The 24,527-nt window shown below is 41.9% G+C and overlaps 1 protein-coding gene across 18 annotated transcripts in view; it reads left to right on the top strand.

Annotated features, from left to right (window-relative positions):
- FBRSL1 (fibrosin like 1) overlaps positions 1-24,527 on the top strand; it is a 499,835-nt gene that overhangs the window by 325,329 nt on the left and 149,979 nt on the right. For all 18 annotated transcript variants that reach the window (XM_030285790.4, XM_030285797.4, XM_072936199.1 and 15 more), the window contains one exon: positions 5,214-5,243. In XM_030285790.4, the coding sequence (XP_030141650.1) occupies positions 5,214-5,243 (30 nt within the window). The remainder of the gene's footprint in view (positions 1-5,213; positions 5,244-24,527) is intronic.

Below are 24,527 nucleotides of genomic sequence, written 5' to 3'. Positions count from 1 at the left end.
CTGCTTAATCATAGTATAAATAATATCTATAGGTATGTGTGTTTATGTGGAGAGGAAAAAAACAAGCCTTTCTCTCAGCTGTCTGGGCAACTCCTGTGCCGTACAGCGTCTGGCACAACTGGGCCCACAGCCTTGGGACTGTGTAGGCACAACCTAAATCATAAACCCCTGGGTTTGGGGGAAGTAGGGGATAACCATGTTTGTGTGGATAAGCTGAGGTGGCTTCTCAGAAGCTTGGAGGAAGTGGCTCCATTTGAAATAACCATATTTCTCTACACCCATCGTTGACATAATATCCAGGTATTGCCAGTCTTGTTGAAGTCTGAGGAGACTTGGGTGGTTTTGTTTTCATTTCTTGAAGCTCTTATTCCTGGTACGAGACAGTTTACATGACTATGTGATGTCAGTTAATCAATGCAGTGTTGTTATTATGTCAAGAAAAGCTGTATGATGTAGTAGTTAAAACATTGGGGGTAAGAAAAGAGTCGAAGGACATTCTCCTGATTCCTAAACTCACCAGAAAACGAGAATCATAGTACAGTTTTAATATAGCTTTTAAGGAGCTCGATGCCAGTCTAAAGGTAAGAGAAGGTCCTTTGCCAAGTACGCTGTTGCCTGTTTTACAGTAGCCATAAATTCATCTTTGTCCTGCCTTGAGGTGCTTTGTAGAAGGTGATGGAATGCATCACACGTCCTGGTTGGAAAGCCATGATGGAAAGGGGTCTTGTAAAGAGAGATTTCACCCCAGGCATCAGAAAAATGAGAAGGCCCAGTCTACACACATGGATGCTCCTTCTGTGATTCCTGAGTTTTGTGTTGTCCTGCTGAACCTCACCTCATGGGAGGCTTCCTTCTGACTGGAATCTGTCACTGCAAGAAATTGTTTCCAAAAAGCTGCACAATTAGGGCTCGACTTTGCAAACATTCTTGGTGGAATTGAGATGCAATTGGCACAACCCAGTGAATAATCCCTTTAGGAGCCTTTATGAACCCTGTACAATGGCTGTTTACAGTCCTGCTTATAGACCAGGAGTGTTAACAGGACTTTAGAAAAATCAGGTAATTGAAGCTTTTGTCTTTCAATGAGCCCCCGTTGCTTTCAACAGTTGCCATTCTCCACATTTTCTTTAACTTTTTTTGTTTTGACAAGGGCTTTTGTCCCTCAACAACAGCAGCGTGGGAGGTGAGCCTGGCCGGGTGGTGGCCTCAGCCTTCGCAGCATGGCCTCCTCCTCCTCACACGGGATAAGTTGGCTTTTAAGCCACAGAAAATCCTCTGTGGCCAAACCAAAGTTTCTCCCGTGACCGCATTATCCATTCCAACATCCCGGCGATCCAGTCCTGCCTCGGTGTCTGTGCTGGGCCAGGGGTGAGGAGGAGGCTGGAGGAGAGCAGAGGCTGAAACATTCCCACAAAACTGAACCAGCCTTTCGAAACCGGGGGTTTTCAACAAGCACACCCCGGCCAAGGGGAGGGACAGGGGTCAGCAGTGGTTCTGCTTTTCGCAGCTCCGGCTGGGCCCGTTTGGTTTTGCTGTCGTCTGTTTTTCTGTGCTGTTGCTCGTTCAGCAGCCTCTGGGTTCCTGTTTCTTGGTGCAAGTGTTCCCACACTTGCCTGTTCCTTTTACATAAAACAAAGAAAACCTGTGGGAATTCTACAGCTTGGGCCTTTTCCACCAATGGTGGTTGTATTTGCTTCAGGAGTCAGTGGGAGGTTAGCATAGGTTGGTAGCCATGAGTCTCAAGTTTTTATTTTCTTGTATGTTAAGCAGAAGTCCAAATTTTATAAATATCAATGTGTTAAATCTTCCCCATGATCTCTCATCCCGTAGGCCAGTTTGGAACATCCTCACATGGATTAAGATAAGTATTTTGGTTGTTTAAAGCCAGGTAGGAACCAGTACAAGGGACAGTTTGTGAGTGTGAGTGATCCTAGAGGGGGCAGAGGATTTGCTTTCACAAGGCAGACAAGAAATTAGGCAACTCACTGCCACAAATGCAGTTTTTAAACCACTCATCTTGTAGTCACAGCTTCACAGAAGGCTCTGTGTCCACATGGAGCCACATTGACGTGTGGATCTGCATCCACAGCCCTGCTGCCTTCTGCAGTTTCAAGTCTGATGCAATCATGATTAAAGTAAGGAAGATGTAAGCTAAAATGAAACTAAATTCTTTGCTGTCTTTTCCATTTTAAAAGCAATTAATTATGAAGTCTTTACAGATCTTGAATGGGGAAAAATGTATCCTCAGAGAGCAGATGTTTGCTTCGTTCATATGTCTGTTTATAAAATCTAGCATGTGGATTTGATGGTTCACTGGCTTTTTGCAACTTTCACTTATCTACATGAGACAAAGTTGCATATTGGTACAAAGCAAAATTAGGCACCTAAATAAAGCAGTTTTGCACCTTTTAGTAATGTAAGCTCTGTAAGAGGGCTTTATACTCATTATAGGTATACAAATTTTGGAAGTCAAATCTGTTTTCAACAAGAAAAACCTTTTTGTCTCTTTTTTTAACATCATAATGCAGTAAAAATTAGGAAGATATGTTCTGTTACAAAACCAGAGAAGACTAAAATGCTACCTTGTATTTGAATAATAATGGTTACTAAAGTTAAAAAAAAATTGTTTACATCTCAAATATTTTTAAGCTAAATTTGGTAATGTTTACAGTACTGAGGTTTTTTTAAACCAAGACTCCTAGGTAAAAGTATCTGAGATTTAGTGATCATTTTGAATGCTTTCTAGTCAATGGATTTCAAAGTTTAATTTATTTGGTTATTTTATTAATCCAGTGTATAATTTTTAAGCCCTGTTGGAATCAAAATTTGTGTTGATCTTCTCTAAGCATACAATTTGAAGAGACCTATGGCTGAGTGTGCTGGCTTATCTTTATGCTATTCTTGCAGTAGGTGTAATTCTACTGTAACATGCTTTAGTCTGAACAGTGAATCACAGAGTCAAAATACAAGTGTTCATGTGAATGAGCACCAGGATTAAATTGGTAACTTAGGATGTTTTCGTGTAGATAGGCTTGAAAGGGTAAAATAACAAGGTCTTTGTGACCCACTCCATTATGCCAATAATTTGGGGGAATGCACAGTCCCTGTAGCATTAGGGCTTGATTTGAGCTCCCCCTGGGTGGAGGTGAAAGGCTTCCCTCCACTCAGCCAGTGTTTCTCAGGAGCATGTAAATAATGAGAAGTGGACTGCTGTGCTGCGTTCTCCCCCACCCCCACCTCGGTTTTGATGAATGTGTTGCTCTGTCAGCGTGAATTATCACTGTCCTGGGCAAGCACAAATGCAGCAGGTACTGGGGCAGCCTTTGCCCAGCAAACCTGTTCCAGCATGTCTCAATGTGATGGACAATTAGTCCCATTCCAGGCCCAGAGCAGACACTTCTAATTGTCTGTGGTTGCGTGACACAGGTTTGGGGAAGTCAGCAGATGGCTGTTCGTGGTGATTTATCAGGATTGATTTTACTTTTGGTTTGTGAAAAAAAAACAGAAATTGTGTTTCATATAATAATTTTCATAAAGGTCAGTGACAGAATAAAAGTCACAAAAAGGCACAAATGGCTTATGGCAAGGTATTTACTAAAGGCATGACTATCTGATATTCTTACCTACTACAAAGCAATTGGCTGGGACTTTGTGCAGTTTGCTGGTATTACTCTAGTTTTTTCCCATAGAGCTTGCCCACCCACAGCTCCTGGCCCCTACAAGGCAGTGTCTTATTACTTTTTCCATTTTTCTTCAGGTTTTTCTTTTTCAGAATGGTTACACATACAATTAGATCTGTGCACATTCTGCTAAACAGTCAGATTTCTCTGTGAAAAACAGGTTGTGGATCATGTGAGACAGTATAAAATGGTTTCCTTTTGGAATAAAAAGAGTTCTGCTTAGTCAAGACCATAGAAAAACAGATTCCTTAAACCAAGCATTTTCACTGCAGTAAAATGGGAATAAGGTGTCAGTTGGGAAGCTGAGCACTCTTCACAGCAGAATCACTGTGGGAGATTCCTCCAATATATTGGAGCTGTTTGTGTGCTCGGTGTGTTTCAGATAATTTAAAAATAAAAGGTTCCTCAAGTATTTAAGGTCAGTCATTCTATGTGCCAAATAGAAGAAGAAGAGATTAAATATTCTCTCATAAATCAGCAGAAAATTAAGAATGTAACAGCTGAAATTTCTGCTGTGTGACTTGAGGATAAAAGGATGTGACAGGAAAGATCCCTCTTCCCCACTCCAGGAGGAAATCTGGACAAAATGACCAAACTGATCTATTCCTTCTTTTACATTCATGACAGTGAATCATATGCTTTCTCATGGCCCATATCCACATTTGGAGGTTGTCACTGCTGGCTTGCAGAGTCTCCTCTTGTTGACCCAGTGAGCTCTATAGGGTGCTGCCAGTTACAGAAACCCACCAGGCCATCCCCATCAGCACTTGGCTGAAGGAGAAAATTCCCATTGGGCACCAAGGCTACAGAGCACACTGACCGCTTCTGTCAGCATAACAGACACCCAAGAGATTTACTGCTGTTCCCAGCTGTAAATCTTTCTGAGCTCCAGCCAGCAAGATGTGCATGTCCTGAAATGTTCAGTGCTCAAGTTATCTCTCCATCATTTGTGCTGTGAAAAGAGAGTATTTCATTTTCAGAGCCTGAAAGAGATTGCACTCCAAAACTCTTTAAGTAAACACTTCCTTCTGGGATCGTGATCTCATTCAAACTAAAAAATGTACCCAAATTTATGATGTATTTTAATTACTATTCTTGGTACTACTCATTAAATTGGAAATTGATTGCCTGTTTCACAGTTTCCTTGTTAGATGACAAAGTGCTTATCAAGGTGAAGCAATGCAAAACCGTTACTATATATTCCATGATTTGGGATGATAAAAAGGCATGCTTTTTGTTGTGGTACTCATGTTACAGTGGTTGTTATAATGTATCACTGATTGTCTTTTTTTAATTTAAAGTTTGCTTTCCCCCATCCAAGTAAGAGTACACCTTAAATCTGTGTAAGAGAGAATCTGTCTTTGTCTGGTTTATGCTAGCAATGTACAGGGCATTACTGCAGACATCAGAAGTGTGTTTCATTGAGCTGTGAACATCATAAACAGCTATCCTAAAGATTTAAGAGGATGATGCAAAAGATCCCTGTACATAAAGGTGTTTCTCAAAATCTTTTTTTCTCTCTCTAATCCACAGTGTGACAGCGAGAGCGATATTGACGATAAGGTAAGACTGAATTTTCTTATTCCATATGCTTGGAAATTCCCTGATAGTCAAAATAAGAATGAATTTGAAAATAACATTTTCCTCCAGTCTTCATGTCAAATTTAAAAATATCTACAACTGAATGAAAAAGCATCAGATCAGCTACTCTGTGATCTTCACTAGCTTCTATTTACAGGAAAGAGAGTCCCGTTAACATAATAGTCTTTATTGATTATCATGTGAGCATTTTGTGAGACCTGAGTTGTAACATTAGTGCTGTTTCAGTGGAGGTTTCCTCTGATAACTTGTCAGGAGCCAATATTTTATATATAGTAACCTTTGAAGATGTCAGTTTTGTAATCAGTTAGAAGATGGGACCTGCCCTCCCAAGGCAGTGTGGTAACTGTCAAGGAGTGTTTTGTCATGTTGCATGCATATTTATCACAGAGCAATGATTTTTCTGACCTTCTTTTGAATACAGAGGTTGGTCATTGAAAGGTTGTAGTTTGTGTATGGGGATTTCTTGTTCACCTCTGCAAGGAAAACAGACAAGTCCCACTGTGTAGCACCAGTGGCACCATGCTTTTAATCAAGTATATAAAAGACTTGAGTATTCCTTGCCAGCTTCTGGCACATCAAACCTGTCAGTCTCAGGTCAGCTCTTCATCAAACCTTTATTATATTTTGGCTATACAGTCTCTTGCATTCATTGATGAGGAGCTGTGGCACAGAGTTTTCTCCTGGATCAGCATTACACAAGTAAAGGCTGACTTCAGATAGCCCTGTGTCCTCAGCAGCACACCCAGCTGCATCAGAGGTTACTATGAGTTCAAGAGACTACTCTGAAAGCCTTTTGTTAGTATTGTTAGAGCTTTAGAAACATCAGGGTTTCTTCAACTTTTTCTTTTAAAAATCCCATCAGATACTAAATATTCTTGGAGTATGGCAAAAGCTGTGTTTTGTGATGGCGGCTTGATTGAAGAGCAACATTTAAATTGTGTGTTGAGTGAAAGATACTGTACATATTTTATTTTATCTTATTTTAAATTTATATGAGTATATATGTATAAATTCGCTCACTGAAAGCACCCCTCTCCCCAAGTTCTCTTTCTTACAAGGTTACACAGCAGCAGAGCTGACAGCAGGGGGTGGTGAGGGTGAAATATTATTCCCTAAAAGCTTAGATACCATGGGGTTAAAACGTTTCTTTGACTGCCCAATCAAAGGAAGTAAAAGCAATCACTTAGAAAACTGTTTAAAGATCTGCCAGTCAAACCTCAGATGAAGTTGTAAGTGACATGTAGTTTTATTATACAGCTATGCTATTAATGATTATCTAAATTACACTGGTAGACCCAGCTAGCGGCATTACATCTGAGACTGACGTTTGTTAGATTAGGTTTGACTTCACCTTGTAGAGAAGAAATTGAAATCTGAACAACATTGATTAGCTTTCAGAATGTGGGATCTGAGGTTACCTTCAGAGGAAGCTGCATTGTGTTTGGCTGGTAACTTGCTGTCCTTTACAACAAATGAAAGGCTATTATAGCGTTCCTTACCATTAATATGACATTTCTTTACATTTCTGTAACTGTAATTTGACTTTCTAGGCTCACCTATTTCTTAGCTACCTTCTCCTTAAGGTGACTCTGCCTTAATAATAACATTTCTTCATAAGGAGAGCAGCACAAGATTATCATCTTTCTATCTCTTGCCTGATCTGCAGAGACGTAAAATATGACACAGTCTCCTATTACATAGGTCTCTGGAATTAAGTGGGGTTGCTTTTCTTGTCAGCAAAGATGTGGGCACGTGCACATAAACTCTCAGGGTTGAAGATGCTTCAAGCCTTTCGTGGGGATAGTGTAAGTGCAGCGTTGCCTTCCAGTTGGGGAGCACAGGGACAGCCTGACTCGCTCTGTTGATACCTGACATTCTGCACCCCCCTGGAAACTCATTCAGTGTTTGTCTAAAACTTAACCTGATTGATGCAACAAAGAGCTGTAAAAATTCTGGTGTGACCGTCCTGAGGGACTGCACCCATTTTCCTCCTCCCTGTGATGGCAAAATGTATCTCCTGCCAATGCTCCCAGGCTGTTGCAGGCAGGTGGAGGATTCAGCACAGTGCCTAGCCCAGCACCAGCCTTCCCAAATTACGTGATGGGTCGGCTTCTTTCCCCACTGCTGCAGAGCAATGCTGCTCTGCTGCCTGGTCAGCAAGAACCAGCGTTTTCAAGGTACACCTACACATGCTGGCACTGAGGAAGGGCAGGGCAGGAATTACTAATGTACTTTTGATTTGCATAACATTTTTTGTTAGTCATAAACAGCAGGCCAGTGTTGCCTGCATAAAACTCACGAGGAAAGCAGACAAAAAAATTTCATGTTCAAGTACAAACTGAGTCAGCAACGGAGCTAGAAGCAAAACTGAAATTTTCCACCTCCTACTTCTCTCTCTGTACCATGCTAGTAATTATCCACTATTTATTTAGTTCATAGGTGTATGGGTTATTGAGCTCCTAATGTTTTCAAACATAGATGTTAGAGTAAAATTAAGGTTTTACCTTCCCTGCATTGTAAAATACTAACACACTCCTGATGGTTTGGGTTTTTACCTTGTGCGAGGCTCCAGGGGAGGAAAGCAATTGAGCATAGTCAGTCACACATACAGTGTATCAGAGAGAGGAGCCATTACTTCAGTGCAAGGTACAGTTTCACAGCAGACCATGAGTGTTTCCAAACATTGCACTGCTGTTTTTAATAACTGGAGAAGAGGAGCTCAAATCAGGGACTCGTCAATCCCATCTACTTTCTGAGAACTGTCTCTGGCCAAGTATAGCCTTTCACTTCTGCATCACTGCTGAACTCTCAGAGGAAGTAAATGGGATGATACTTTCTCACACCTATCATTCTGTCACCATTTGCTTCTCACAGAACTGTTTGAGATACCCAAACTAATAAAGTGAGCTGTCCAGCCATTTAACCAAGCGAGAAACTTAGCAAATCATGCGTTCTGCGAGATGGAAATGCAAATCCTGTTTCCTTTACTCTGTGTTCAGTGAAGGGCATTTGTTTGGGCTCTGCAGCTGTAAGGAGGGGTTGCAGTGTTGCTTGCTGAAGCTGTGGAAATAATACTGTGCTTTTTGAGAGGGAGGAGGGACAGAAAAGGAGTCAGTCTGATACTTGTATTACACTGTCTCTTCTCTGTGTGCTAGCTGAGATGTGAAGCTCACGGTCCATAAACATTGTTACTGAAAATATATACTTCCTTTAATAGCAACAACAGCATTAACAGATAGCAATTACCCTTCATTTTCAGGAACTATAAAGTCTCCATTAATTCAAGATTTATGTAGTTATAGCATTTAGCACAGGAATAACACCACAGAGAATTGGTTTATACACATGTAATGAGAGAGCTTATGGCATACTTTAGTGAACATTAACATAATAGAGTAATATAAACCATCAACAGTTCCACTTATTGTCTCTTACCTGCTTTAGCATCACTGTGAAAAGTGGCTAGCAGCTTGGTAATGTGCTCTGTTAAATGGTGTTCTGCAGAAAGCCAAAAGTCAACTTGTGTAAAACAAGGGAATGAGTAATCTCTGCTCGTTACTCCAAAATGTTGCTCTCATTTTTTTAATAACAGTGTTCAAGATTGCATTAAAAAAGGCGCCTGTTTCTTTCTTTAAAAGTAATTCAGTGTTCATGTTCTTTCAGTCTTGGACTTCTGTCTGCTCTGTGTGAAATTGTGGGTTGTCAGTTTAATTACATGGCCCCGCCATGTAAGTGAGCTCTCCAAATCAGGGGTTAGATATCAAGCATTCTTCATTTAATGTGGTGCTAAGTAAAATGTGCAAAAAATGGAACTGTATTTCTAAGTTTAGTCAGTACTTACTGTATATTTGTTCTGTAGTTTATGTTTTAGCTATAGCAAACAACCTCTGAGACAGGCAAAGTTAAATCCAAGGTGGAGACAAAACTTTTGAAATCATTTTTTCTCATTAATTTCTGCAGCAGCCCAGTGAGTTCCTTAGGCTGTGCTTGTGGCAAAGTGAATCAGCCTTGCCGTGCTGTAGTTTGCTAATCCCAGCGTCCCAGGAGGTGCCTGGAAGTCGGCAGCAGCACGAGAGCAGGTGCAGTTTAGCTGTGATAGATGGCAGGGGAGCAGCACTGTGGTGCTGTGATCCCTCCACTTGGGGCTGGGTTCCCATCCTGCTACGTGCTGCAGAAACACAGAACAGCTCGTGGGTTAAGGATGAGATGAGAGAGAAGGGAGCCAGGTGAGTGGGGGGACACTGGCAGCAGCAGCACTGTTTCAGCATGCCGGCAGCCTCGTTGTTGTCCAGCTTTGATTTCCTAGGTATTAATCTAAAGGTGGTATTTGTAGGTATTAATGTTTTAGGAGGCATTTGAGAGGGAAAGTCAAGTAGCTTTATGGCAGTGAATGGGAAGTTATTCTCTGTAGCAAAAGGCACAGTGGTAAGTAGTGAGGATGTGCTTATTTGAAAGTTTACCAAGGGGGTGATTGAATCAGACCAGTCGGAGATGGAAGCTTGCAGCAATGCTGAGTGTCAGTGTTGGGAAGAAGAAGTAAGCTGTGAAAGAATCAAAACACAAAGAGTGATAGTTTGCCATTGAGGAGTCAGAAGCTGTGTAGGAAGCAAAGCCACAGACTAGGAAAATTATCTTGCAGCAACTTTTCCGTGGCACAAGGACACAGTTACATCTGCTGTCACCACAGGAAAGACAAAATGGTAAATGAAGGGTGAGGTAGCTTGACCAAGAATGTAGTTGTGTGGATAAACAGAGGATGCTCATTATGTTAACAAGGATATACAGGACTTAAAATATAGGTTGAATATTTTGGTGTCAGGAGTATCGTAAGTCAAAGAGAGTGCTGAGAACTGTGGGCTTGAGTGAGACAGGGAGGTGATAAGAGTAGAAGCAATGAGAAGAATAAACTGTATGGAAGATCTGGTGGATGAAATTATCACTGTTGTTTCAGATGTGTTGACCTTGAAAGGGTATCCACAAGTCCACGGGAAAAATCATAGCTCAGGCAGCAGGAGAAAGAGATGCAATAATGAAGAGAGGCCTAGGAGTTGCTAGTTCCTGCTAGCTCTTAGCAGGAATGGTCACTCTGTGCGTGTATGTTTGTGTCTAAGATTACCCAGCAATAAGAAAAGCCCCCTCCAGTGCTATTGCTGGAGGCTTCTCTTCCTCTGCTCTTTACATTTTATCTGGCAATGGAAAAGGTGGATTCCATCTGATTTGTTTTTGTGAGGCTGGAAGTTTAGTTCCCACTTCAGGTAATCTGTATTTGCTATTTTTGAAGCCTACCCATTCCAAGGTCCCCAGACTGGTTTTGTCCATCATTCAATTGTCCTTTTCTCTGAGAAATTAAACTTGGTACTTTCCCAGAAATTGAGATTCGTACTGGTTGCAGCAGAAGGGAAAGATCAAACATGGAATTGAACTGAGGGCTTTCACATGGCAGTATTTGCACTTCTGTTAGCATTACACTTCAGTCTATGACAGTTTTCAGCTGTGGCTAATAGTGAGCAATCTCCATTTGCCAGTTACTTCCCAGCTGGGTTCTCAGACAGAACTGAAGTGGTTTTTGCCATAGGATGCTCTGGCTTATGGACAGCAGTGCTGAATGTCCTTGTGGAAGTGTGTGGCTGGGCTCTGCTGAAGGCTTGGCATCCTGCAGTAGTATTGCATATATGCATGTGCATGCACATACATGCACAGAATCAGTGCTTCTGCTGAGGTTTATTTCTCACAGACAGAAAACCCAATGATAAAGAGTGAAAACTAGTGAGAAAGCTCTCTCCCATATAGTAATAACTGGGTAAAGACTGTTAGTTCTCCTAATGGAATAAAGCCTCTCTTTTACAGACAATCTGCGTGTTGTTATTAAAAACAGATCTGCTTTTTAAACAATATCAAAATATTGAATTTAAAATAACCTTGTAGCCCTTGAAAGATTTGGGTGCTATAAACAGGCAAATGTAATCTTGTTGCCAGTGCAGGAAGACAAAAATTCACCACTCAGTGAATTTGTTTTATTTCATCGTTGTCCAAGAATAGATTTACCAGAAAAAATAGCATCCTCTAAGCCCACTGCATACCCAGTTCACTCAGTTGCTCTTTGGGAAATGCTATATGGGGGAGAGGCTTGGCATGCCCTGGGTTTCCATTGATTCACCCACCGTGTGCATGGAGCAGACACAAAGGTTCCCACTGAGACTTGGGGCAGTTGCATTAAGCCCTGCAAGTCCTTCCACAGGGAGAGGAGCCTTCCAAGTTGTGCTTCTCAACTACAGCTCTGGTAAATATTATTAGTAATAATAGCCTTTCTTGACCTTTATATTTAAATAAAGCAAGAATGCAGTTAAAAAATGAAGCAGAGTCAAAGCTTCAGCACCAATGTGCTCCCCTCCTACTGAGATTTTGTGGGTTTTTTTTCTTATCCAGACAAAAACTCCAATTTTAAGTACATTAGTCTGTATATAACAAGCTGAGTCATCACAGTCTGTGGTGCCCGTATTCATTCTTGAAAATGTAGAAAAGAGTTTTCAGAGCAAACAATGAGAAGAGCCTTCTAGTTTGCTGAAAAAAAATCCATCATTAATTCACATAAAAGGCTTGAAGAGATCTTATGTAGAGCTCTTGGGCACAGCAGGATAATACCAGTTCTGTTGCTAGCAGTCAGCATGTCCCTGGCTCCCTGCTTTCTCCATTGTTTAACATCTCTCTGTTCCAGTTCCCCATCCAGGAGCATTTTCTTATCTTACCAGGGACCTTGTGAAGAAACTTAAGATGTGAGGCAACAGAGAAGAGAGCAGTTGTGTACAGCTGTCTGCCCACATCAAGGAAAACCATTATAACATTATAAAGTAGTCTGAGTCCAAAGGGCTACCTGTGCAATGGCAGGAGCTCCTTGGAAGGTGATCAGATAGAACATAACAGAGTAGGCAGGTGATAGGAATTGGCAATTGAGTTAAGCAATTCAATTAATTAAATCGAATGATATAATTAACCGTAAAGATGCCAAGGAGATGAGAATTCTGGTGGATGCATGCTCCAATAACCACAATTGCAGGCCCTCATTTGGCTTGCAGAGCATTTCATTCCTGTATTCCAAAATCATTTGCCAGGTTAAGTAATACAGAAGGGCACAGTGTGCAGCATTGTGTGCCCTGGGCAGGAATAAAGGATACAGCTCACAAGGGCTCTGTTCCTGCCCTGGCTGCACCTGGAGTGGGAAAATGAACCTTCCTCTGTCCTGCCCACCCTTGATGCTCAAAGCACAGTATCTGCAAACATGATACTTTTCCCTCATCACAAAATTCAAGTTAGAATGTCACTTCTGATTCCATATTAGTCATTATTAGTTTCTCTGTGTGTACTGTAAAGATTGTGTAATTCCAGTTAATACTTCATACTTTTTAACGTTTCCTGATGGTCTTTAATACTGAGTTCTACCCAGCTGCATTTTTCTTGAGAAGGGAAATGTTCTCCTTAGCAAATGGCTCACGTTTGGTTTTGTAGTCTCAGAAAGCTTCACTTGATTCCTGGTATGGCTCTTGGTCTTCCAAAGTTTCTGCATTTTCATGAGTTTGCTCTAATTTTGTTTGATACCTGTATGATTGTCTGAGGAATGTACATTCAGTCAAAGCTGTGCATAAGTTCAAAACACAGCAGTGCCTTGAATGAAGCTTTTATGAGTCTGCTCAAGGTGGACTCTGCAGCTTTTGCTCTGGGGCACATGGTGCAGCACAGCTCCCATCAACTTTGTGTCTGGAGTGTCAGAAGCATCAGCAGTCTTGATTACACCCACTGATGCCCAGTTTCCCACTCTTGGATGGTCAGATTGAAGTATCTCACATAACAGGCTCAGTTTCCAAGGTTTCCAAGCCTTTCCTTGGCCTTTGCCACACCTGTGTCAAAATTAGTTGGAGATCTTTGCCTAAATCTTTGGCAGCAGCCGACTTAATTTGTGGTTTACTACTCCTGACAGTTTATTGGGGAAGCAAAGCGTGCCTTCATCTCCAATAATAAACAGCCCACCCGCCGACACTTTGACAGACTTAATGGTTTTTTTATACAAAAATGGACAGACTTAATGTTTCAACTGTAGCGATCATCTGTCCTGATCTCCTTAATGAAATTAGATTAAGTGCACCTGGGAAAATGCTGAGACGGCACATTGCCTTCATCACCTTCCTTAATTTAAAACCAATTTGCGGGGAAAATATCCTCTGAAGCTGAGGGAGGCAGAGAGAAGGGGGAGGGAAGGGGATTTTAAAATCTATCTGGATAGCTACTGGCAGTTTTAATTCCTTTCCCTGCTGGCAATGTGAAATATTAACAGCCAGAAGAACTGAGAGTTTAAAGACTTACTAACCTTTTTGCCTTTCTTAGGGGAAACAGAAACAAAAAAATATCTTTACCGTCAAGATCACATATAGGAACAAAGTCCAGGATATGCTGGGGCTCAGACTTGGGGCTGGGCAGGGAAGAGAGAATTGGCTGAAATATGAAAGTGTCTTCTTCCAAGAGCTAGACCATGTTTTCCTAAAATATACTGTAACCTCGAGGTGTTGGTGGTGCTCACTGTCTGCCTTTACCTTGATAATGATTTAGTTCTGCCAAAAAACAGTAATTTGCCCACATAGCTGTGAAATCAGCTGCAGTATGTGCAATATAATGTGACCTGGAAACGACTGCAAATGTTCCTTTGGCTCATTCCGAGAACAAGAAACATGTCTTTTTAATTAAAAATAAAACGTTGCAAAGAATAACAATAACTTTTCTTTTTCTCTGTGAAGGATGATTCCTGTTCTCTCACTGACTCCACTGACTGGAAACATGCTAACAGTTAGCTCAAGGTCTTCCAGTGCTGAGGTGGTCAGAGAGCACAGTAGTCTGTGATAGGCTGGAAAGTCTCTTTATAGCAGAATTTTAAATGCTTACAGACTTTGTTATTTGGACTGTTATGGTCCAAGCTCAGCAATGATTTATCCATCTCCTGTCTCCAATTTCACTATTGCAGGAAGAGGAAAATTCACACTAAAGATGGGCATTTTCTGCTGCTTGGAAATGATTTTCTCTATTTGCTTAGAATTGGTTTTGTTCTTGGTGAAATCTTTCACAGCCCAGGTTGGGCAGAGATGTCCACCTCATGTCTGGCTGCTCTCAGGATCACTGTGAACCCACACCAAAAAGGGGAGCCCCATCTAACCCAGGGCTCTAGAAAAGTCGGTAACAGGCTGGGGTTTTGTTGAGCTAATTGATGCACAGTCACTCCTGTTCCTCCAGCTGCTGCTGATCACCCCTCAGGACCTCAGTCATGGTGACCTGTCAAGAAAAAGTCATTCAGAACAACCATGTTGAAAGTCTCAGCTAAATTATATTAATTAGTGAAGGTGGGGCCCCATTTTCAAAAGTGCTCCTCACCCTAATCAAAATCAGCAGTGTCCATGGATGCTCCGTGCATCCCAAAATCTGTTCAGCCATCTTCATCCACTTGACTGGTCTATCAGTGGGACTCCTTATGTAAGTAGGAGTTTGTATGAGTAGCCCAATTGCTGTCAATGAATAATTTAAATGATTTAAGCCTCAGACGTGCTTCTTAATAATGAGGGAAATCAGCCCCATATGTCCTTGTCCATAAATACTAGAAGATGGGGACAAGTCACTTTTAAATGGGATTCATTTATTTTTAAATGGAATCATGATAAGTGTTTTAAAGGTAATCAAGCATGTGTCGCTATCCTGAATATTATAAATATAAAAGAATATTAGCCTAAAATTGAAGGGGATCCCATTCATACATAAACTCAATTAAGGTATCATGCAAGGATAAAAGCACACAGTAACCTTTGGTAACCAAAAAAGATTTTAAGATGTCTGTTCTTTTTATTAATTGCCACAAAGGTGGCTGGAGTGACTTAACATGTGTTATACATGTCACTATATATTATGGACACTCAGATCCCAGTTACTGAGTGACTGCAGCTATTTTCACCCCTTTAAATTTGTAGATAACCTCACCCTGCCTGTAGAAGGTGAAGTCCAAGGAAGTAAGATTTTTTTGTACTGTGATTATTGAACTCGTTCCCATAAAACAACCAAAAAGGTCTGCTTCCTATCCTTGTGTTTTTAGTCTCCCTTTTTTTTGTGAAACATGAGTTTCTTGTCCTTTTCCCGTCTCTCAGTTTTTGTCTGACAGCATCAGTGGCCCCTCCCCTGCTCTGCCCGTGCTGCTGGCCCTGGGCTGGGAGATGCCAATCTCTTGCTGGTGGTTTCTCCATGAGACAGGCTGCCTTCAAGGACCAATCTGTGGCTCTTCCCCACAAAACCTAATGAATGTTGTATATATAGGATGGTATGCACTTAGTGATTGTTTGTATTACTGGTGAGTCTTACATTTTAGGATCCATAAGACAGAGAATCCATATTGAGACACAGGGAAGGGGAGAAGTATGCCTGCCAATTATTTTTAGTAGCACTATAAAGTCAATTAGAAATAAAGCAGATGTGTGCTAGAAGTTAATTCATGTTAAGAACAGCACTACACTAGCTACCACTTTCATCTGGAGGCAGGTGCAAGTCTGTGCTACTTGCTTGAAATGTGATCTAGTGCAAAAAAAAAAAAAAGTATCTTTTTAAGCCATCTTATTAGCTTCTACAGTTATTATATCCCACCTTCTTAGTCTGTATGATCACTGGTGTTGAATTGATTTGTCAGTGCTGCCAGTTTACATTGCCACGGATGTAAAGGAGGTAGGAGGAAGGACAGTTCTTGCCTGGGCAATCTTACAGTTTCCAGCTACAATTCTTCACTGTTCAGTTGGTGAATATATTTGGTACAGTAGCAGTGCTGGAAAATATTTCAAACAGGCCTGTAAGCCCCAGTGATCATTAAATCCATTCTGTCTTATAATTTCAAACTTTCTTCTCCCTCCCTACCCTGTCTCCCTTTTGCCTTTCCTCTGCCTTGTGGTTCTTTCAAGTTGATGTTGTCCAAACACAAAAAGGATTGAATGGAGGTAGGAAAGGTGATGTTGTTACCTCTCAGTGTTACTCTTCTTCCCTCCATTCGGCAGAATGACTGGGCAATGCTAATCATGTACCTAAGTCTCCTCTGCATCAGTGTAAATTCTTTAAGTGGAGTGAGAAGTGGATTAAGCCTGTGCCCTAGTGCCCTGCTAGGACCAGATCTTGGTTTTCACTCCCCCACAAACACACGAAGCCCAGGGGCGCTGGGATGGTGTTTGGAGTCGGGGCTGTGGCAGCACAAGAGCCATTTCTTGTGGCTGAGTGCTGAAACTCGCTGTTCTCTGACCTTCAGTTGTGGCTGTGTCTCAGGCTTGTACCTTAGGCAAAATTCCCATTCGTCGTGCCATTGTAAAGAGCAAACATTGGGGGGGCAAAATAACTCTGCGGCGAGGACTGGATAATGTAGTTCAAGCCCATGGCCTAATTCCTCTGATGATGTTGTTTAAAACATTATTTTCTCATTACCCTTTGTGAGCTGAGCTTCAGAGCTCTCCATTAAAAATAACAGCAGTGACTTGAATTAATTGGTTAGAAAACATTTCTTCTCTCAGCCATGTTCCACAACAAAACCTGAGGAAGCCAAGAAAAATGCTGGCCCAGATTTGGAAGAGGTTTTGTTTAGAGGCCTGCAGCCTCCACGTTGCTCTGCAGACAAACACACACATCCCTGGGTCTGTTGTAACTGCCTCGGGTTTACAGGAAAATAAGCCAGGCCGGCTGCAGGGCTCAAAAACAGTTGCTTGCCAGATTCTGATTTATTTGACAGCCTCCATAATAAAGTAACTATTTGTCTAACTCTTCCTGATTAGTCTGAAGAGGTTCTGCCAATCTGAAGAGGATTGACTAGTCAGGAAACTGCTGGTATTTTGGCTTTTTTTTTTTTTTTTCTTTAAAGGCTGTGATATTATTTGTAATAATTTCTCCTTTATTAAGTTTGGCATTTCAAAATTATTCACTGCTGCAATGTGAACATTTTCCACATCAACAATAAGTCTATTACGGAGAAATTTACAAAAACAAAATGACTTCATATTGCTTGCAGATGTATTCGGTAAAAGTAATTGTTTTTCACTAGATTTTAATGTTTCTAGGCCTTTGTAAACATAATGCCTAAATACTTTTATTCAATAAACGAGACCCATTCAGTAATTGCTTGCACATTTGAAGTCCAGTAAATACGGAGCAGATTTCGACCAAAATCTGTGTATCATTTAAGCTGCTTAGGTCACAGCCCTAGGGCAGAAAAGAACTGGTGAGAAACTTGTGTTTTCAGAAGTGGAGAACTGTGACTTCAGAAACCAAGACAAATAAGCCCCATTTCTCTTTAATTAGTGGATTCCTGCTTTCTTTATTCTTCGTTCAGTAAGGCTGGGAATTCAAAGGAGGCTGGAGATGTTAAGCATTCTGTTCTCTGGACTTTCTTTATAGTCTAGGGATACCAAAGTCCTTGAGGCTCCATTGGAAATCCCATCACACAAATCCATATTTCTTTCCTTGAATGCATTGTTTTCAGGTTGGAAGAACCATTGTGCATAGACAGAGTACATACAGACATGTGGAATGGAAATTGTGGCTGGTGTCACTAACTGTGTGCCTTGGTTTTATGTGTATTAGGTTTAGTATGTACTAGTTTTTAAAAGCCATAAATATGAGGGAGACCTCATTGAAGCTAGGAGAACCTCTAGGAAGCATCTTGTTGTCTTCAATTTGGGCAAAATGTCAAAACTTAAAACAAAAAAGGCAGTGCATGAATAACTGGATATTGCTTGTCATGAAAGAAAAATAACTTACAGAGCAAAGTAGAATCCAGAAATAAAATTGAAATAAAAACAAAACAAAACAAATACCACATGTATTGTAGTTTTTGTTTGAGACATGTTTGGTGGAGTCCTTAAATCAAACAGCTTACAGACTGCATTGATGAGCTCTCACCGTGCCTGAGGAAAGTAATACCCAGTGAAGTATTTTCTGTGGTGATTTGTTTTCCTCTACAGATATTTTACAAGGCATGAGGACCTTTTAATGGAATCAGGGAGGGAAAAGGTCTAAAAGACAATGTGTAGTTGTTCCTTGGACCTTGTTACCTTCTGTTCTCCAGACACTGTATTCCCATGGGTGAATCTTTGGCCTGTTCAAAGGCAGCAATAAAATCCTGTTTCATTTAAGTATGACCGAGATTTCAGCTAGTATCAGCAAGAATGCACCTCACTGTCCCTTAGGCCATCGTGTTCTTTTAACATGGGTGCACAGGTAAGCAGTGGCAAAGCTGGCTTTTCTCTGGATGAAGGTGAGTGTAGGAAATGGGTAGTCAGCTCTTATGGCACTGGGGATGTGGGGTGCAGCAGGTCACACTGACCCCGTTCCAGGTGACAAGTCATGAAAAAGCAGACCCTTTGAGTAAAACTGGCTTTGTATCTATCAGCCCTTAACCTTCTGCTCTGTGTATGACAAGGTGTTTCCCTGCCATCGCAGGTCATTCCAAGCCAGCTCGCTCCATGTCTGATTCCCTCTCCTTTCCCCCCTCCTATCCAAAGAACAACAACCCTAAAACCTCATAAAGCTTTGCAGCTGTTTTCACACATAATTAAATTGTCCTGGGTAATCCTTGCCGGTGGCCTTTGGTACAGTGGTGGGGGAATGGCATTGAAGGCACCGCCGTGATTTGATTACTGGGATTCCTGTCCACATCAGCTGCTCCACAAAGGCCTCTGTGATGTTTCCAGGGCTCAGTAAAGCTTCACACAGGGAAGAGACATTCCTTGTTCCTCATAGCAGCTGCCTCTGCCTGCATAGGGTGGAGGAGACACAGAGCAGGGAGAGGAGCTTCAGACTCTGTACCTGTGACTTGGATGTTGCTTGTGAATCTTGCCTGTCAGACCTCTGGACAGGCTGCTGTGATCTATTCCATGTAGAATTTCCCTTAGGGGTTTTGGATTTATCACTTTCACTTGGCCAGAGGTGTGTACCTGCTCTTCCACCTGCACATCTTCCTCTCTTGTGCCTCTAACTTGGTTCTTGCTTTATCAGATATTTAATGTTAAGGCATAGTGTGAAAAACATCGAATCAAAGGAAATAAGGGGTGATTTGAAGTGACCCTTCAGCATCAATAACTGTGGTTTTCTTCTGGACTTTGCAGAGGCTGTAGCATTTTTCAGGGCAGGAATGAGCTGGAAAATATTCTCTCCTTCAGAAAAGCCAGGAAAATCAGTATAACAAACAGGGACATACCAAAGCCTTTTTTTCTCACTGGGTAGTCTCTCCAGGGAATTATATATTTTTATATATGTATTGCCACGATACATTCTCTTTATTATGTCTCTCAGCACACAGCACCACTGCTGAAAGTACTTCCATTCACTTGTTATCTAATCTCTGTCATCAGAGGTCAATGGATACAGCCCAAGGTCTTCCCTTGGCTTATTTCCAAGCAAAAGCCCTGCATCCCTTGGAAAAGCCTGTTTCAAATGGAGTATAACCAGGGTCCTGCCTCACACACACTGGCCAGGAATCCAGGCTCTTCAGTGTTACTTTCCTGGGTCACGATAGTCAGTCGTGCAGCTCTGTCACTGGTTTCCAGAGGTGTCTCTGTTGGTGATGCTGGATGTGACCCGTGTGTTGTATCAAAGCCCCCAGGAGCTCTGGCCAAGGACCATATCCTCACTAGGCCACAAAAAGGCTGTCCCCACTACAGGCAGCTCACGTAGCAGGGAGAAAGCAGGAGGGAGTGTGCACAGGCTCTAAAGAGGTCCCTTATATAAGCAACAGGGTGAGGAGTGGCTCTGTCAGACCTGGAAGACCTAACTGCTGTGTGTGGCATCGCCATTAAGGTACATTTTGAGAAGGATAAGGAGGCAGGTCTGTAGGTGTCAGTGGGAAACTCCTCCCAGCTGCAAGGGGAGGCTGGAAGAAGGCATGGTCCAGGAGGTGGGTGCAGGAGACTGGTCTCAACCTGCTCCCACTGTGGTTGGGCGTGGAGGTGCTCTCCAGAGAGCTGGAGAATGATGAGAGGAGATGCAAAGGAGGTGCAATGTTTTGTGCAGTAGCTGTGTTTTGTAACTACCTTTGTAATTAGAGGAACAGAAGCTTGTGTCCTAAGGAAAACACCCAGGTTGATAGGCTGTCCTATCCTGCAGTCTGACTAGACATTTATGCATGAGGGAAGGTCACATCATAGTAATTGGATTACCTAATAAATAGCTGGATGTCGGCCTGCTACAGACGGGGATGGCTTGCAGGGCACTCCCACTTCTTTAATTGCTGCTTTAGGCTGCTGGTAGGAATTGGGAGGTGTTGGGAAATGACACAATAGCAGTTTTAGGAGCACTGCTCATGAATCACTGTCTGAGTACATCCTCTGCTCTAGTCTGTGTCATGCAGCAAGGGGGTTTTATGACTATTTTGTTTGTTCCTATGATTTATTCCTAGCATTCTTCTGAAGCTGCCATGGCAAGGTAAAAGATGCTTGTCTCTCAGTGTGTTCTTGTAAGTCTAAAGTTCAGGGTTATTTTCTAAAGGCAAAATGAGCATGGAAAATCTTGTCCAATCTCTGCAGAATTTTTTTCCTTGAAACAGCATTTGTCTCTGTCATGTGCAGCTGACTTCATTCGCTGCTTGAAGCTTCTCACTGGTAAGCTTTACTGTCATCCTGGATACACAAATTATCCTTGTTTATTTTGGAATAGCTTTGGAGACATGTTCTCTTCATTCTGCTCAAAGTCACAGAACACAGAGGTCTTTTCCACCCTCCTGTAAACAGGATGAGAAGGAAAGCCAGATGTCAAGGTTATCCTACAATTTATACCATGGAGCCCTGCTTTCACATGCTTACAATCTGCCCAGACTTTGTCATTGTGAATTTCCTTATTGAGAGTCTTCTTCAGACTGAATTATTTGGGTGAATTTCAGCTGAAACACTTCAGCAGAGTGATATCTTCAACTTAGTTCTCCTTGCTGCCAGCACGGATCTGGAGCAGCGAATATGGTAGATGGCAAAAGCACATCCGTTTACACTTACAGCTTTTCCTGCTGGCATCCAGCAGTGTGGAAGAAGATGACAGGTGCTGCAGGGTGGAGGTGTGGGCCTGATGTGGTGTTGGGGAACCAGAGCCTGTGAAGGGATTGCTGAGGAAATGTGGGAGCCAGATTTTGAAAACAAAACACTACCAAACCATGTGTGCAAAGGGGAGCTAAACTAAGATCGCATGGACAGCCCAAAGTATTTTTTCCCCAGATTTTTTGAAATGCTTTGCTTTGCCTCTTTAAACATTTGCTTTTTTCATGCCTGGTTTTATAGCAGTTGAAATAAGTGAGACTATATAAAAAGCAGTGTTACATTTTGTATGAGCCAAAGAGCCATCCTAAAGTGAGAAGCAAGAAAGTGTTTATCAAATGCCTGTGTATGTTGTTGGGTGCAAACAGATGTTCTGTATGTGAAACTTGGATAGGAACACAAGTTTAGCAAAGCCTTCTCTCATCTTTTGCTGCTGCTTTTAGGGATGTATCAGCTTTCCAGAGATTAGGTTCTGCAGATGGTACAAACCATTGTTTTTTCTTAACAAGGTTTGCCAAACTTGTCCCTGATTGTAAACCTTTATTTCCTGTAATTTAAACAAATGGTGCATTTCAGAAGTGACTCAGTTCTTTGAAATAAAGATGTATTTCTGCTAGCTGACTAGATGGAGGCCTGGTTCATCTATACTGCTGCTTTTCCCAAAGCTACTGCATAGCCCATAATGCTGTATGCAGCTCTCAGCTTTGCTCTGAATACTTCCACAATCTCTTTCATGCCAACCTGAGTCTGAAAGAGCATTTGGGTAAGTTTACCAACCATCAATGTTTGAGTGGATTGGCAAAAAGCAAGGCAATTGTTTCTAGAACTGACACTGCTTTCCAGAAGAGCAGGCATGTTTGAGATGATTTCTGGCTTTGTGTCCATATCGGATTACTCAGAAAAATTAATGCAAGTCAACTAAAATGATAAAACCAAAAGCCAAGTGAAAGCATGTCCACATGGACGATGCCTTTTGTGACATTTCATTGCTGAACTGATCTGTAAGGGTCTGAAGTTGTTTTGAGTTGTGTAACTATTTTAACTAATCTGCCTTGTCTTTGAACCTTTGCTTGCCTTCCTTTACCATACCTGTATTTTGGGTATCATAATACTAGTCTGATGCTCAGAAAGTTCTGAGCATTACCTCTAGTTAACATTCATTCTTCCTTCTAACCTGTCTTACTTGCTGCCTGATGACCCATTAGGCAGTTGTTTTTAATGAGCAAGTTAACTACTAGTTTGCAGTGCCATGATTAAAAAAAAACCCAAACTAAACAAAGCACTTAGCTTCTGAAAGTGTGGGTTAAGTTATTTACAATACTTCTTATAAACTTCTTCTTAAGAATGGTGAATTTTTGTAGCTGGTGGCCTCCTTATCTTGTCCTGCAGTGTCTTTGGTAAACAGGGAGAAAGAAGACAATGTTTGCTTCTGTTTGAAAAACCCCAAATTGGGCAAATTATTGTCTAGAACAGAGATTTCATCAGATACTTGTGGTCAGCCAGAGAGATTTGCACAGGCCTCAGACACCTGCATAAGAAGAGCTGCAAAACCTGTTGATGGAATGAATGACATGCAGGGACTCTACCAAAAGTCTCCTTAGATTTCAGCATAAGTGAAAACAAATGTTCTGCTGTAAATATCCCCCAGGTGAATACAATTTTTCTCTTCACAGCTTTGAAACACGCTTCAGGCTAGAGAGGCTCCCTGGAGAGGGAATTTAGCGCTCAAAGCTAAAGGTCAGGGTCAGGTCACTCTGCTCCATTTGAAATTTGGCACCTAGGTACATATGGCAACTGCATCATCCTAGGGGCTAATTTGCCAAATCAGATTGCATCCTCTTTCATTGCTGTGTGCCAAGCTCTTATGTCAGTCTACTCCCTGCAAAGTTGAATGTAGAACATCCAAGACCTTCTTGTAGCTCCAGCCACTTTCAGCAGCTGAGCTCCCTCGGAAGAAAACCAGAGCACACCTACCTGATAATACGAACAACATTTACATGGTGGTTTTGATTTCAAAACTTTATTAAGCATCAAAGGCAAAGTTGCACTTGACCCTTGGAGGCATTTACAAGCAGCTCTCTTCCTTGCTCATGCGCAAGGGCCGTGGGGTGAGTGGATGGAATTGTAGCCTCCATAGAGGCGGGTGCAGACCCTGGCTCACAGCCTCTCCTGTGAAGCCAGCACCTCCCAGGAGTTCCCCAAGAGCTTTTAATCAAGGCACAGACGGATGAGAGAAGGAAGCAGAGTCATTGGAGAAGGTAAATGGTAAGGATAAGGAGCATTTGTTTGGCTGAGTGCAGAATCCACAATGCTCTCTGCGTTATCGCGCTTCACTCAGAGTCAGGTTATTACAAAGCCCCACTTGGGATGCCGTGGTTATCTTTACACTACAAGTTCTAGCTGCTTAATTAGGTTGGTCTGGGATAGAAGGAGATTGGCAAAAACTCCTGCTGAACATACAGTTATGGTGAGAAACTATTTTTTTCCCAGTACAGCTTTGCTTTGATAGGTGTTGTCACTGGGATGAGTGTTCCCAGCATTAATACACGTAAGTTTTTAAGAGTTTCTAAACCTGGATGTTCTTTCTTCGAGGCAGAAAAGAGGAGTCATGTAAGTGAAACAATGGAAGAACTGCAGTGAGTTTCTGCCAGTGATTGTACTGAGATTTGGGATGGTTTTGTTCCTGCTTCTGTACCCAGGCAGCTATAAAAGCCATCTCTGTTGTGTCAGTCATCTGGATGCTTTTGCAGAGGCTGGAGCAGGGAGGCCGCAGGGGCGGGCAGAGGAAATGCTGAGATAGAGGGGGAAATTTTGGAAAACCCAGAAGGTGCTGGAGGCTTCAGCTTGCTTCAATTAGTGGAAGTCATTGTGCACCTCCTTCCCTCACTGCCTCCCTTTGATCTTTCTTAAAGGTGTAATGCTAGAAACAGATTTAATCATGATACAAAAAAAAAAAAAACAAAACAGGAAATGCAGTCTGTAGCTTTTATGATTATTCCCTCAAAAGGGCCTTGGAGATTTTAGCTTTCCTTTTCTCCTGGCCTTGGAGATAGACATGTTCATATAACCCTGCTGGTTTATCATTCCTGTCAGTAACACGCCTGCTGCCAAGATCCGGCATTTCCTGATACAGAGGCTGTGCCTAAAAATCGCCAGCTCTGAGGGGCTTTTGAGGATG

This window comes from Taeniopygia guttata, chromosome 15, assembly GCF_048771995.1.
Source record: "Taeniopygia guttata chromosome 15, bTaeGut7.mat, whole genome shotgun sequence".
In the NCBI taxonomy this organism is placed as follows: Eukaryota; Metazoa; Chordata; class Aves; order Passeriformes; family Estrildidae; genus Taeniopygia; species Taeniopygia guttata.
The sequence above is the reverse complement of the archived record's forward strand: the minus strand, read 5'-3'. Positions and strand labels throughout refer to the sequence as shown.